The following is a 14,130-nucleotide window of genomic DNA, read 5'->3' on the forward strand; positions in this document are numbered from 1 at the left end:
AAGATAAACTTGTGTGAGCGAGTGTGTCGTGACGTACGCGCATTTTGCTTAGGATGTCACGTCGACTTTAAGGATACACAATGAAATGCCACGAAGAAATTTTGGGATCTCGATGACGGAAAAATGTTTGACGTGCTAATCATGCAAACTGTGGATACGTATCAGTGCGTCATAATGACAAACGGGACCATCTGTGTACGAACGTTCGATATTTTTCGTACGAATGAATAAATAATGCTTTATTTATTTATTTCAAGAAAGCTGGTAGCAGTGGCAAAAATGTGCTTCGAGAAACTATTTTTTTCGCCTTGCTAAAGGGATATGTTCGCTGTTCAAAAGCTGTGAACTGTAATACGAAACATAAAAAGTTGACTCCTTCCTCCCCATATCTCCGGAAACAGTTCGTGTCTACACCACTGGGTGCAAGATTTTGTTTCGCTTTAATTTTCACATCCTGACTGTAAAAAAGTCGTGTTTTACGAATACCGCGGTATTCGACAATATTTTTATTGCCTTTTTTTTCTTCTTTTCTTTTTAACGTGTCTGCACGGTGAGTCATACGTGACTTGTATCTATTCTCAGTACACGGAGCTCCGGCAGCAAAAAGTTTGGACAATCGATCGTAAAGCATGCCGCAGGGATATGCCTCGCAGCCTCCTCTGAGCCATATTTATTTGGTTTAACTTTGTTGACGTTTCATAAACTGCTGCTGTTCTTCGAAACGTTGAAAAATTCCCGGTAGAGCACACGTGAATCATTTAACGTCAACCGCGTCTGATTTCTCGGATTTCCTTCCACCGTGCGTTCGCGGTTCCAATGGGGGCCCCCTTTTGCCGGAACAGTTGGCATACAATTGTTTACGAGAAGAAAAAAAAAACAGTAATGAAATCTGTTTTAATAATTACTTTGCACACGCCCCGCTTGCGGTGATCTGTCATCGTGTGAGCGGGTGTTTGCACTTGCACCGCGAATAAAGCGTCGCACCACCTCGTGGCAAATGAGTGAAGCAAAGAAACGGGAAGTTCGCGACTACCGCGACGCGCTGCTGAACGTGGCGCGCCCCAGTGATCGAAACGCCAAAGAGAGGATAGGGCCTCAGAGAAGCACGTGGGTGCGAAAAAAAAAAAAAAAAAATACTTGTACGGCGTCTCTAATTCAGCAGTTCTCCTCGCTGTTGAGGATAGGCAATTTTTTTAATTACCCGAGACTACGGTGGTGCCAGAAAAACGACAGGAAGAAGAAAAGCAGTCTCAAACACAGCTTAAAGTTTATTGCCGCAGAATACATTCATGCATGATCTGAGCAAGAAAGGGGAAACAGATCTTGCGCTTCTTCGTTCTTTCGGCGTTCACCTGGAGAATTGGCGGTTAAACGTTTCATCGACATCTCAAGCAATGGTGTTAGGGTGGGCTTTTTTTTTAATAGATAGATAATTTTATTAAGTGCCTGCCAACAGCCGAGTGGCCTCAGCGGCAGTGCACTGTCAATGAGTGAATAAATGAGATAAATGCATGTTTTTCAAGCAATAAAATCAAACAAAAATGTCATCGTCTAAAAACAAGGCATCATAGGTTTGTTGCAATCGTGTCATCGGGCAGATTGATCGCACGTTAGGATAAAAAGTGCCTCGGCAGCTGAATGACCGCCCATAGGGCACACGGAATCTCAAGGACATCAACAACTCTGAACAGTCAATAGCACCCTGCACAACCCGACGTAAAAAATGCACATCTCTAGCAATTCATTCTCTAAGTTTTTTTACCAGGCCTGAGTGACCACTGCTTTGTTCCCTTCACACTTGAAGGCAATTCTCGTCGCCTTAAGGGTATGCCTAAACGTATACGCGATGACAGCAAAGCTAACTACCCTGCCACCAATGATGAATTGGCACAATTTCTGGACGAATATATGCAGAATTTTTCGAATCGCACTTTAACATCCAATTGGTCTATTTTTAAAGTCAAAGTTAATTATCTTGTAAACAAATACGTACCCCTACGAATTATCCCGTACAAAAACCGGTCCCCTTGGTTTACTGGTTCTTTAAAGCACCTGCGAAATAAAAAGAAACGACTGTTCCGCAAAGCAAAGCAGTTCAATAAACCTGACTTGTGGTGTGCGTATCAGAATGTTGCAACCCTCTTTAAGAATGAAGTGGAAAAATCCAAAAACATATTTTTTAATGATACCCTACCATCCGTATTGACAAATAATACTAAGAAATTTTGAAATATTATTGGTGGACAAAAAGAGAGTGTGATATCGCTAGTCGACGATAATGGTGTCTCAGTCCCAAGGTCGGAATGTTCATCTTTACTAAATGTTGTGTTTTCTCAGTCTTTTATGCCACTGTCTTTTGTTTCTTGCCCTGAATATGATCTTGCAGCCTTTCCACTTATGGATCCTGTTATAATTGATTGCATTGGTGTGCTTAGCAGAATAAAAAATTTGAAAGTTTCTTCTTCATCTGGAACTGACGGGATTAATTCTAAATTTCTGAAGAATACTGAAAGGCTCTCTTCTGTAATACTATCTAAACGTTTCTCGCAGTCCCTAGATCTTTGTTTGTTGCCCAGCGATTGGAAAGTGGGTAAGGTGGTACCTTTGTTTAAATCAGGTGACGCTCACTTTCCTCTTAATTACAGGCCTATATCTTTAACTAGTGTCCCATGTAAAATGTTGGAGCATATCATCTATTCCAACCCAGTTAACTTTCTTGAATCCAACTCATTTTTCACATATCGTCAGCATGGTTTTCGTAAATCATTCTCATGTGAAACGCAACTGGTTTGTTTAACGAACGATGTTCTCTCTGCGCTAGACAATAATCTTTCAATCGACTGCATATTTCTTGATTTTTCGAAAGCCTTTGATTCAGTCCCTCACCAACTGCTCTGCTTAAAATTAAGAAAAAAACTAAACATTGACTCTAACATTCTTGCATGGATCGAAAATTTTCTCTCTAACAGAACACAGTTTGTATCTGCAAACGAGTCAGACCCTCTTCCCTGCCCTGTTAGTTCGGGTGTGCCGCAAGGTTCCGTCCTCGGCCCCCTTCTTTTCCTCATGTACATAAATGACCTCGTTAACAATGTCCAGTCATCCATAAGGTTGTTTGCAGATGATTGTGTCATTTATCGTGTAATCTATTCTGATACTGATACGTCTGTTCTTCAGACTGACCTTAATTCCATTACTAACTGGTGTGACGTCTGGAAAATGCGCCTTAATGCCAGTAAATGTGAAGTAATGAGAATTTCACGGAAAGCTGCCTGTACTAACTTTCCTCAATACAACATTGGTTCTGCTCTTGAACAGGTGACATCATACAAGTACCTAGGCGTCCATATAACATCTGACCTCTCCTGGCAAACTCACATTAATTTTATTGCTAACAACGCTAATCGCATGCTAGGTTACTTATACGCCGCAACGTCTCAAGGGCTCCTTCATCATTAAAACTACTACTGTACAAGACCCTCATTAGATCCAAGCTTGAGTATGCGAGTTCGGTGTGGGACCCAGGCCATGAATTTCTAATTAATCAAATTGAATCCATACAAAATCGTGGCGCACGTTTTATTTTGTCTAATTTCTCACGTTTTTCCAGTGTATCATCCATGAAACTAACTTTAAATCTTCCGAATCTTTCATTGCGTAGAAAGTTATATCGTTTGTCCTTATTTCACAAAATTTATCATCACGACCAGCATCTAAGTGAAGAGCTTTTTTCTGAACCATCGTATGTATCCCATCCAAATGATCATCACCATAAAGTCAACGTTCCTTTCAGTCGCACGAAGCTCTTTTTTGATTCTTTTATCCCAAGAACTACTAATGACTGGAACACCCTGCCCACCTCCATCGCCACAATCACAGGCGCTCCTGCATTCAAGTCTGTCATTGAAAACTATTATGTTAACTAATATGTGTTGAATTCTATTTTTTGTACATTTGTTTTTCTCCCAAGTGCCGTGTGGCTTTGAAGGTGTTGAAATAAATAAATAAATAAATTTTTCTATCATGCAGAGATAAAAAAGTGAGGTCCACCAAAAGAGAGTTGTAGCCATGATAGCGGCGGCGGCTAATGTGCCTAGATCATATAAAATTCGTATAAATATACGCTGAACGTTTTCAATTAAATTCCTGTGTGACATCGCAATAGAGTTCCATATTACGGATGCGAACTCAAGGCGCGATCTAACAAGTGCACAGTACAAGGCTAACAGACACTCAGGAAAACGAAACTTCCTTGGCAAACGTGAAATGATGCCAAGGCGGCGGAGACCATGACTAACAATACGAGAAACGTGTAAACGAAAATCTAATCTCGAGTCTACAATCACACCAAGGTCACGCGCGTGCAACACTCGCAGCACCTGTTCTTCAAAAAGGGTGCAATCACACAGTACGCTCTCTCTCTTCCTAGTCAGGGACATCACTATACTGACTTTTTGGGGTTCAGTAGGAGTCTGTTTGTCAAGCACCATTGTTCAAGGGAGCGGATATCATATTGGATATGTATGCAATCACTAATATTTTCAACCTTGCGGAGCAGTTTTAAGTCGTCAGCGAACATGAGCACCTTTGAGTTTTTAATCCAGGACGGTAAATTGTTAATAAGCACTAAAAACAAAAGTGGTCCCAGGTTAGAACCCTGCGGAACTCCAGATAAAGATGCGTATGATTCAGACAGACAGTTAAAAAAATTTAACCCGACTTCGACGACTTTCAATGTAACCGTCAAACCAAGCGCAATACCGTGGGCATAGTCCTTATTCCTTCAGTTTAAGCAAAAGTATCCGGTGGACAACTTTGTCAAAAGCCTGAGTCATATGACTCATATCAAAATAAATTGTATCCACCTGACCGCTGTTTTATACGGTGGTCCACTATGGCCGACGAAAGCACTCAAGTTTGATTCAACAGATCTGCCTTTGAGAAATCCGTGCTGTATAATGGTGTAATTTTCGGTTTAAAAAAAGAGTACAATCGCTCATAGACCCCCATTTAAAAAAACCTTCGAAAACGTCAAGAACTGGAGCACCGCCTGCCGGCGTTTGCCATGAAAAGGGTCTATAGTGCAGTGAGGGCAAAATCGTTGCAGGTGGCTTGGCTTGGCTGCCCAACCACTTTCGGAGCGTGAATTGAAACCCTGACATTTTAGTTTTAAATTTTTTTTTTTAATTCTTTTACTTGTTTGCCAGTTTATTTTTTAATCTTCTTCTTTTTTCCTTTCTTTTACATAAAAAGTTGAGCAACATTTATTTTAACTTGCATATATTTATAGTAATTTCTATTCCAGACACACAGCTCTTTCCTCTTCCTCCTCGTTTGCTTCCTTTTATATCTCCCCCTTACATTTTTCTTTATCCTCTTTCTCATTTTTGCGTATTAAAACGTCAGTTGTTAGTAACCTTGGTTGCTAGTCAGCGCTCGTCCTGACCACTTCTACTAAACTCGGCGACAACTTTTCTTGGCAATGCAGTGGAGGGTACAGGCACTCGTTCCCTCTCCCATTTTGAGCGCTGAATAAAGCTGTGCCAATGGCTGTGCGCGGGCTCTCCTCCTCTCCACTGCATTGCCAAGAAAAAGTCACGACGTCATCTTCATTAAAAGAAAAGGTCACTACAAGCCGTGCTACGGAAACGAGGGCAGCAAAACAAATGCACGATTAATTTTATGTTGCGATCCCGACTTTTTTTCGGAAGCACCATTTCCCGCAAAATAAGTGGTTATATAAATGCTCAGAAACAGAACCAAAATATTGTACTAACCAGTGCCACTAAACAAGCTACGCTTCAGAGTAACGACACTTGGCCATATTGCGTGTATCTTAAAATCATGGTTGTCAGTTATCTGAAGCTTTATCTGAAATTGCAGGAAACGTTTTTCCGCCCTCCACAAATGTTTAAAGAGTTCGCGACAGAGCAAAGCAATATTACGTGACCTTCCCTGACACCAAATCTAATCCTGAGGAAGACGCTCTTTTGAATCACGGCAATCGGCAGTTGCGTCTGCTCTGCATACGAGCCAAAATGGCGGCGCCCACAACATGTCGGGGAACGGAGTGCTGATATACTCATTTAGTGGCTCTCGGCCAAAGGAGGGAGTGTAGAAAAGTGGAAAGCAGCAGAGCAGACTAAAGATAATTAAAACAAAAATGTAGATAGAAAAAAAAGGCGACTTGTTGCCTTTAGAAAAAGTACACACGCAAAAAGTTCTTCCACCAGCGTCCAGCACCTCCGGATATTGCCACCGCGGAACAAACAACCCGACAGCTGTCGACTCTTTGTTTTTACTTTGATGTCTATGTTTGCTTTTCCTCTTAAAAAAAAATATTGCTTTGCAGCAAGAAAAATAATAAAAAAAAGCGCATGACACACACACACACACACAAATATGTACACACACGAGGTACACCGGTGGTGATGAGCGCAGTGACGCTGCAGTTTCGACGCTGTTTGATTGGTCCGTCAGCTCCTGGCGTTGACCGCACTCGGACGTTCGCTAGAGTAAGGAATGACTTGCACGTTCAACAATGTCTGTTGTTCCGCCATAGTGCAGAGGTTCCCACCTTCTAATGATCGGCACTTGACTTTTGAAAGGGGGTTGGAATTTCTAATCAAAGCTTGATTTCGGTTACGGTTTTGCTCCGGTTTTCGAAACACGTCACTTAAATGCACGTGTGTGCGAATGGCGACACGTTCCTTTTGCACAGCTGCGACGCGTTTGGTGACACAGCTGCTTCCTTTTTAGTCACGCTTTATAACTACTGCCTGGCGTTTTTTTCTAGTAGTTCAATAACTGGATTTTTTTCATATACACATACCAAACCAAATGTTGGAAAAAAAAAAAAAAAAAAAAACTTGGTAAAAACTTCGGGAAAAAACAAGATTTTGCGATGCTCTACAAAGATATTTGTTTTCAAATCTCAGAATGGTGTGTACGCAGGAAGGCGTTATTCCTAGGTATGGGCTAAATGAGTTGCGCTTAGAGTATCGGCCACTAAATGAGTTGCGCTTAGAGTATCGGCACTCCGTTCCCCGAAATTGTTGTGGGCGCAGCCATTTTGATTCGTATGCAGAGCAGACGCAACTGCCGATCGTCATGATTCAAAAGTACGATATCCTCAGCATTAGATTCGGTGTTGGGAAGGTAATGTAATATTGCTTTCCTCTGTCGCGAACTGTTTAAACATTTGTGGAGGGCGGAAAAGCGTTTCCTGTTATTTCAGATAAAGCTTTCAGACTTTGGCCAATTAACTGCGGAAATTAATCTGCGTCACATATAAAACGAAAAACAGAAAACCATTTGTTTTGTTGCGAGCGCTAGTTCTTATCTAAAAAAAAAAAAATGAAACAAATCGAAGGTCAAAGTTCCTCTCTTCACGTCGACTTTCGAGTGACGTACTCTGGGGGATCACGTGGTTTCCTCTTGGGTCCTTCGTTCAAAGATCCCAGCCGCTTTCTCCGCGATTGTCGACTTTTAAAGGATTAGTATCGTCGAAGGTCACGGCGATCGATCGACACAAAGGACGGTTCGCCACGGGGCTGACAGCGAGTGTAGCAGCGGAGGGGGACAGGGTTTGTTGATCTCCGCGTATCCCCCAGAGACGCTGTCACTTTAGTTCTCGTATCCGCCACAGGCGGCTGCAGATCGGCAAATATTTCGTTTTTTGCTTTGCGATTACGCAGCAGAATAGCAGTATTTTCAGGGAAAGGTGACGCGTTTTTGGTTCTTTGGGCTTGCATAAACAATATAAAAAATGCAAACTGCCAATTCGTTCAACATTGGACAAAAAAGGACGGACTGACACGAAACTTCGATGTCGGAATTTCGTGTTTGTCCGTCCTTTTTTCGCTCCAGGATTACTGTCAGAATTTTTTTTAATGTCTAGAAGAACTGAAATAATTAATTTGATGCCGCGCTTGAAGGAATGGCGTCTATCTGATGTAGTTGCAAATTCCAATCATAATATCATATGTAGATACTTCACAAAACAATGCTGTTTTGGGTGAATTTATGTGTTTATTACACAATTCTAGACAAAATTTTGCGTTAACAAATTTAATCTGATTGTGTCGACTAGCTTGAAAGTTGAAATCGACTGTTCTTCAAACAAAATACAAAGATCAGTCAGCGGAAGAAAAAAAAAAAATAAAACAGTCCAACTTTTGGTATTTTATTATTATTTATTCTGTAAAGCATTGAGCTTTTACTTTATGGGCTACATATATATATAAAAAGGAAACACGAGTGTGCCTCACTATTTGAATTCAAGTGAAACCGACCCCTATAAAACCAGAAACTAAACTTGAAATGAAAGAAGCGTGGATGAAGGCCGACGATGAGCAAGCCGCACGACGTACAAAAGCCCCGGTTGCTGCAGAAAAAGCGAACGAATAAATAGGATCGTCCATTGCTGCCACTCTGTTCGCCGCTTGACGAAATGAACAACGGATGTTCGCGAGCATAGAAATAAAAAATAAAAAAAATCTGCTTTCCCCTTTCCAGTGTCGTCTGCTAGACAAAGTTCAACTGCCCCATCTGCTACAGTAGCGTCTCAGCCGACATGACGATCGCTGTGCTGGGAAAAGACACTTGTGCCGGAGTCGACTTGCCTTCTGCAGTTGGAGCCAAGGATGGCCAAAACTCGGAGAAAGGTAAGCTACGCCAACAATTGTTGAAGTGTCATAGAAACCCGGCACACGAGTTTTAATGTTCTCACAAAATGTGCATTCCGTCCGGTAGCAAACGCAGTTGGAATGCGCGAATTTAACGCTTTGCCAACCAATTAATTATTGTTTTTCTGCATCATTCATTTTAGCGAGAAATTTAACAACAAAAAAATTTCGTTTTTCTTACCAAACGTTTGTCTAGTCATTGACACAATTTGTTCTGCCAAGCTTTGAAAATAGTCCAGGAGGTCCGAGAGTTATTTTCTTATGAAACGCTTGGACCAAATATCTCTTCCCCCCCCCCCCCCCCCCCCACACACACACACACACAAAAAAAAAAAAGATGGGTTACACAAAGAAAGTAGCGTTATTTGAACCAATTGACCACAGGTTATTTACACATACATTAAAGCGTTCAGGCTTGAGGCATGTTTATCCAATTTCTAACTGACTACCTTTCAGAACGACACCATTCACTAAGAACTGACGACGCTAAGAGTAATGCATTCGCACGACGGCACTGCTTTAGTTTTGTGCCAGCAGAGGTAAAAATTAATGCCGTGGTTCGAACGCTTAGACGTCATTAATGTGATATCGTAACCAAAGCAGCAGTTCGCAAATTTCCTACTCTACCATCATTTCATTCGCGAAAACTGCAAATGCGCACCGCTTAACACTGCGCCATCCGAAAAGAAAAAGTCCGTGTGTGTTTTGTTGTGAACATCCGTCCATGGTGGTCACACACTGACAACCTGGCGAATCTATCGCCTCCGAGCAGCATCTGCTATTTATACCGCTTACTATATAGTTCCTTCGCGCTTAAATTTAGACGCGGCCGACGCTGTACGAGTTGATGGTACCAAACGGACAGCGTCAAAAACTTAAAGGCGCCATCATCATGGGCGTATACCAACCGGGGGGGCAAGAGGGGCAAGAGGGGCACTGGCCGGCGGCGCCCAAGGGATACCAAGAGGGGGGGGGGGGGGTCTGCTTTGCCCCCCCCCCCCCCCCCACACACACACACACATTAAAAAAGAAGTTGGTACGCCACTGACCATCAGAGTGTTTTCTAGTTTCTGTACGTGTTCTATCATCGCTGAACCGATCGTAAACAAAAAAGGCCTAGTGACTCGAGCTTTTGCGGCTGCTTGATTGGTCCCATTACCAGCGTCGGCTGCGTCTAGACTTAACGTGTACGAGGGCGTCGATTATAGAGTGTATAATAACTTGTAGGGTTCAAAAACCCCGAGACTGCAGGTAACGACACACGGACTCAAAAGTCTAAAATTTAAGTCTCGGAGTTTTTGGATTATGTTTAATGTACACCAGCTCGTTTGCGCCCCAACATTTATTTCATTGTAGGGTTCCCTGGTGTCGGATAAATCAGAAAAACTCCGAAAAGACCCGCCGGTAAAATTTGAGTTAATTCGGATTTATCCGATAAACTCCAAATTTTTATGTGCCAATGCCACCCCCCCCCCCCCCCCCCCCCCCACCCCGTAAACACACACAAAGGAAAAAAAAAATTTTGTTTTTACAATTTAATTAGGTCAATGGTTTTGGGAAAATGCCACCAGAATTATCTTCCAAATCTCGGACCGTTGTCAAAAGGGGTCCTACCGCTTGTCCCGTCAAGGTTGATTCAGGGCAACAGGTCATTGTACATTCAGGTCACTACAAAAGCCACTCCTTTGGTTTCCAATTTGGGCCATGAGATTTATGATTTTGAGAAAGGAGAGGGTATGTTTTCATAGCAGTGACAGCTATGGACCATAGAGACTGTATAAAATAGGGAAGAGGGCAGTGGAAACTTCTCTATTATACATCCTTAACCAGTACTCCATCTCGCGCGGCGGCGGGCTAGATTGATGGAATAGGATGGGATGACTTCGAGCTTTCTAGCAAATACTTCGGGAGTTTATTGAATTTAAAGTACCGACGTTTATCGAATCAACACTTCTGTGCGACTTTCGTCGTGGGACAAATTAGTATGGCCAGTGGCAATGGCACCAGCGCCAAATTCAACGGAAGAAACTTTAATTGATAAAAACGCGTTTCATTTTTTATCTTGCATATGTTTACATCCGGTTAATATTTATTTATTTATTTATTTTTAATAGGAAACGCTGAGAAATTAAACACCGAATTTCGGAGAATTGGGAATCAAACAAATATAAACTCGGGATCTTCGGCAAAAAATAAACTCCTAAAAACCCCACCCGAATTTGACGAAAATTTAAAGTGCGTTAGGTATACATGCGGCCCTCCTTGTATATATATGATAAGTTCGGATTCCGTGGAATCACTCATTCGACGCGAAGAAACGGGACGAAGTTTTTTTTTATTGTCATCACGATGCGAAGGCCTCACCGTGCTTTCACGCGAGGCCGTGATTGGTCGCACACTGGCGCCAGACTTGTGCCTATCTCAAATGCTCTACTCAAGATACGGTATTTCACATACGTTTTGAAGTATCTTGGTATCTTGCAAATACTTTTGATCGAGAGTATTTGATACTCTATTTTAATTACAATTCCGAGTATCTTGTACTCATTATCTTAAATATATTTTAGACATTCCGCCATTTTCCGAGTTTTTCGGTATGACGTGACGTGGGCGTGGCATGAGCCGACGTGAACATTATTTCGAGCAATCAAATCCTGTTGCTAGCTCCGATTAGCTACGGTGACTTTGATTGAGCTCGTAAAAACATCGTTTTTTTGCCGATTGTGACTCATAATACAGCACAAAGTTCGTACAATGAAGGCTTTCCCCTCGCCTTCCCAAAGGCGTTTTTTGTTTCCATAGTTTCCCCCAAAAAATCTCAAACAAAAGGTGTGGTTTTGCGGACATAAAGATGCCACCCTGAGGCGCAACGCAGACCGGGAAATGACCTACGACAACATTGCAGACTTGAGTGTCAAGAAAATAACAAATAGAAGAAAATGAGAAGTGGACACACACACACACATACACACACACACACAAATATATTTTTGTTTAGCTTTTTGTATATTTGACCCCGCTAGGGCAAAACGTCGAGGTTTTCTTTTGTTTCTTTTCTTTTTGTCGTCAGTCCATCACATATTGCTCTCGCGAACACTGATAAGCAGAAAACAGTTCAGGAAATGAATTGCGAGCTGGATGACCTCTCAAAATGCCAACAAAGTCTCCCCCAACGTTGAGTGCCTCCCTGAACGCAACCTACTTGAAGAAGGTGAGACCACTGCCGTGGCTATTATGTGGGTTTTCTTTGTTATCCATTCACTCATACCCATATCCCAAGTTCGTTTATAGTGAACTCCCCATATGGGGAATACGGATTGTAGTTAAACGATGCGTCTAAGGTGCGCCGCAGGACGTGATATTCAGCGATGTCACTATTGGCGAGGCGCTCTGACCCGTTTGTCACCCCCACACCTCGGTGTTTACCCAGCACAAGGCCTGTGCATTGGCCTACGGGCCTTGTGGGCATGTTCATATAGAGCGCGGGGCACAGTGTAATGTAAAAATACCAACAATTAGTGAAGTGGCATTCAGTGCCGGATCTCTCCCGAAAGCAGTCGTCAGAGGATGCGAGCTTGACCCACTTGGGCTTTTGTGCTGAGCTGGGCACGGTGCATGCTGCATTGTTCATGCAGGCCGGAGTGGTAACAAAAGAGCCCCTCCACCCCCTCACCGGAAGCACGAACTTCAGCCGAACGCTGACGCCGCGTTAGCGCTGAGTCATTGTATTTGTTGTCCCCATCCATGTAGTTATAAAATTAACCGCTTGGGGCGCCACGGTTTGATCTCCTCCCCAATAGCTAAAGCGTCCTCTTTCTTGTTGCCCCAGAAATGTTTTGTGACATCTATCAGTGATATTGCCACCGCATTGCCAAGCGAGCGCGTGGCCGCATGGTTAGCGCGCTTGGTTCTCGCGCGGAGGCTCCGAGTTCGATACCAGGGAGCGGACTCCTTTTTTATTTATTCTTTCAACTTGGCATTCTCGTAAGTTTGAGAACATTCTCGTCTGATCGAGTTACAAATGTTCTACGCGCCGAACTTTGGACTCCGGAGTGAGTCTCGCCCCAGCGCTCGATCCTGCTGTTTCGCCGACATCAACGCCTGCGACGCTAGCCTTTTTCTATTTTATTTTGGGAACAAGTTCACCCCATTAAACGTTCAGTTTCTTCAGTTATTCGCCACCTCATCATTTGTCATTCGTGGCAATATCCTGCTCCTTATAGTTGGACTGCATAAAATAGCCCTATACGATACTTTTTTTTTCTTTTTCCGTTTTGTGTTGTTGCGTGCTAATAAACCATTCTGGTAACCCAGATTTGCGCGTCTGTATAATTGTCGTTGTCACTGACGTCGATACAAATTACGCAATGCGGAAGTATCTTCAGAAGTAATTGAAATACATTTCTAAGCATTTGTACTCTACTCAAGATACTTTACAGTGAAAGTAACTTGAGTAGTATTTTAAATACTTTATGAAGCAGGTATTTAGTAACTTAACTTAAATACTTTTATCGAGTATTTTGTCCAACACTGACTGGCGCCATCCATCGGTAGCCCTGACACACGTTCAACCTGCGTAGATATTTTTATACTTGATTGCCCGTCATTCTTTCACCGTGTGTTCCAGAATGATTCGTACAACGTTGTAAGCGTCCATTTGTCGGTGGTGTTGTTTAGACTTGTCCTCGCAAATACTGCCAAAAACCTCAGCGTCTCCGACCAGTGTGTTTACCGCATAAAAAAAAGAAAAAGAAATGGTCTTTCGATTTTTGCGTTGTGACGTCATAGACGTGCCACGCTGTCGCCGGTCGCGATCCTGGCGGTGTCCCAGCAGCGTTGCTGTATGTGGCGGGCGCCTGTTCTGCTGCAGGTCGCTCTCCAGTGTGGCAATGCACGGAAGCTTCGGCAGCCAGAAGTTGAGACGCCGCGACGACGACAGCGACACTCGCGTTCGTTCGTGCTTTTCGCCAGCATTTCTACGACCAACCGCCAGGATCGCGACATCCGACAGCATGACACCCTAACTTCTGTGACATCGTCTGTTGCAACTTCGGGACCACTTTTGATGTATGGGCAGCATAGGGCGCCAAACAAACCAGTCGGAGACGCGCTGCAGGCACCTAGCAACGATACGCAGATGGGCAGTGCTCCAGGATTAATTGATCTACAGATGGCACTAGTGGGCCAGTCTTTTCTCTCGTCGTGAGTGGTTACAAGTGAACGCAACACACTCGAGCACAGTTAAACCAGACAGCCTTCAAATTAAAATCCGTTAAAATACTTCTCGTTGTCCGTAACTACTAACTGTGCTAATCTATACTTGTTTTCACCTCAAGAACCGTAGTAAAAAAAGTCCGGCTCCAGGCGGAGCGTTACTAATTTCCCTCTTTATCTTGATAATTAAGATCGATGTAGATGAATTTTAGATTGCATATATGCTATC

At 42.9% G+C, this 14,130-nt stretch overlaps 1 protein-coding gene across 1 annotated transcript in view; it reads left to right on the top strand.

The window, feature by feature from the left end:
* Positions 1-8,575: 8,575 nt before the first annotated feature.
* The window catches only part of LOC115314446 (sialin), a 32,932-nt gene continuing 27,377 nt past the window's right edge, over positions 8,576-14,130 (top strand). Inside the window, exon 1 of the mRNA XM_042286497.1 lies at positions 8,576-8,666. Within this exon, the coding sequence (XP_042142431.1) occupies positions 8,576-8,666 (91 nt within the window). The remainder of the gene's footprint in view (positions 8,667-14,130) is intronic.

The sequence above is a fragment of the Ixodes scapularis genome, unplaced genomic scaffold (genome assembly GCF_016920785.2).
Source record: "Ixodes scapularis isolate PalLabHiFi unplaced genomic scaffold, ASM1692078v2 PGA_scaffold7__128_contigs__length_106722199, whole genome shotgun sequence".
In the NCBI taxonomy this organism is placed as follows: domain Eukaryota; kingdom Metazoa; phylum Arthropoda; class Arachnida; order Ixodida; family Ixodidae; genus Ixodes; species Ixodes scapularis.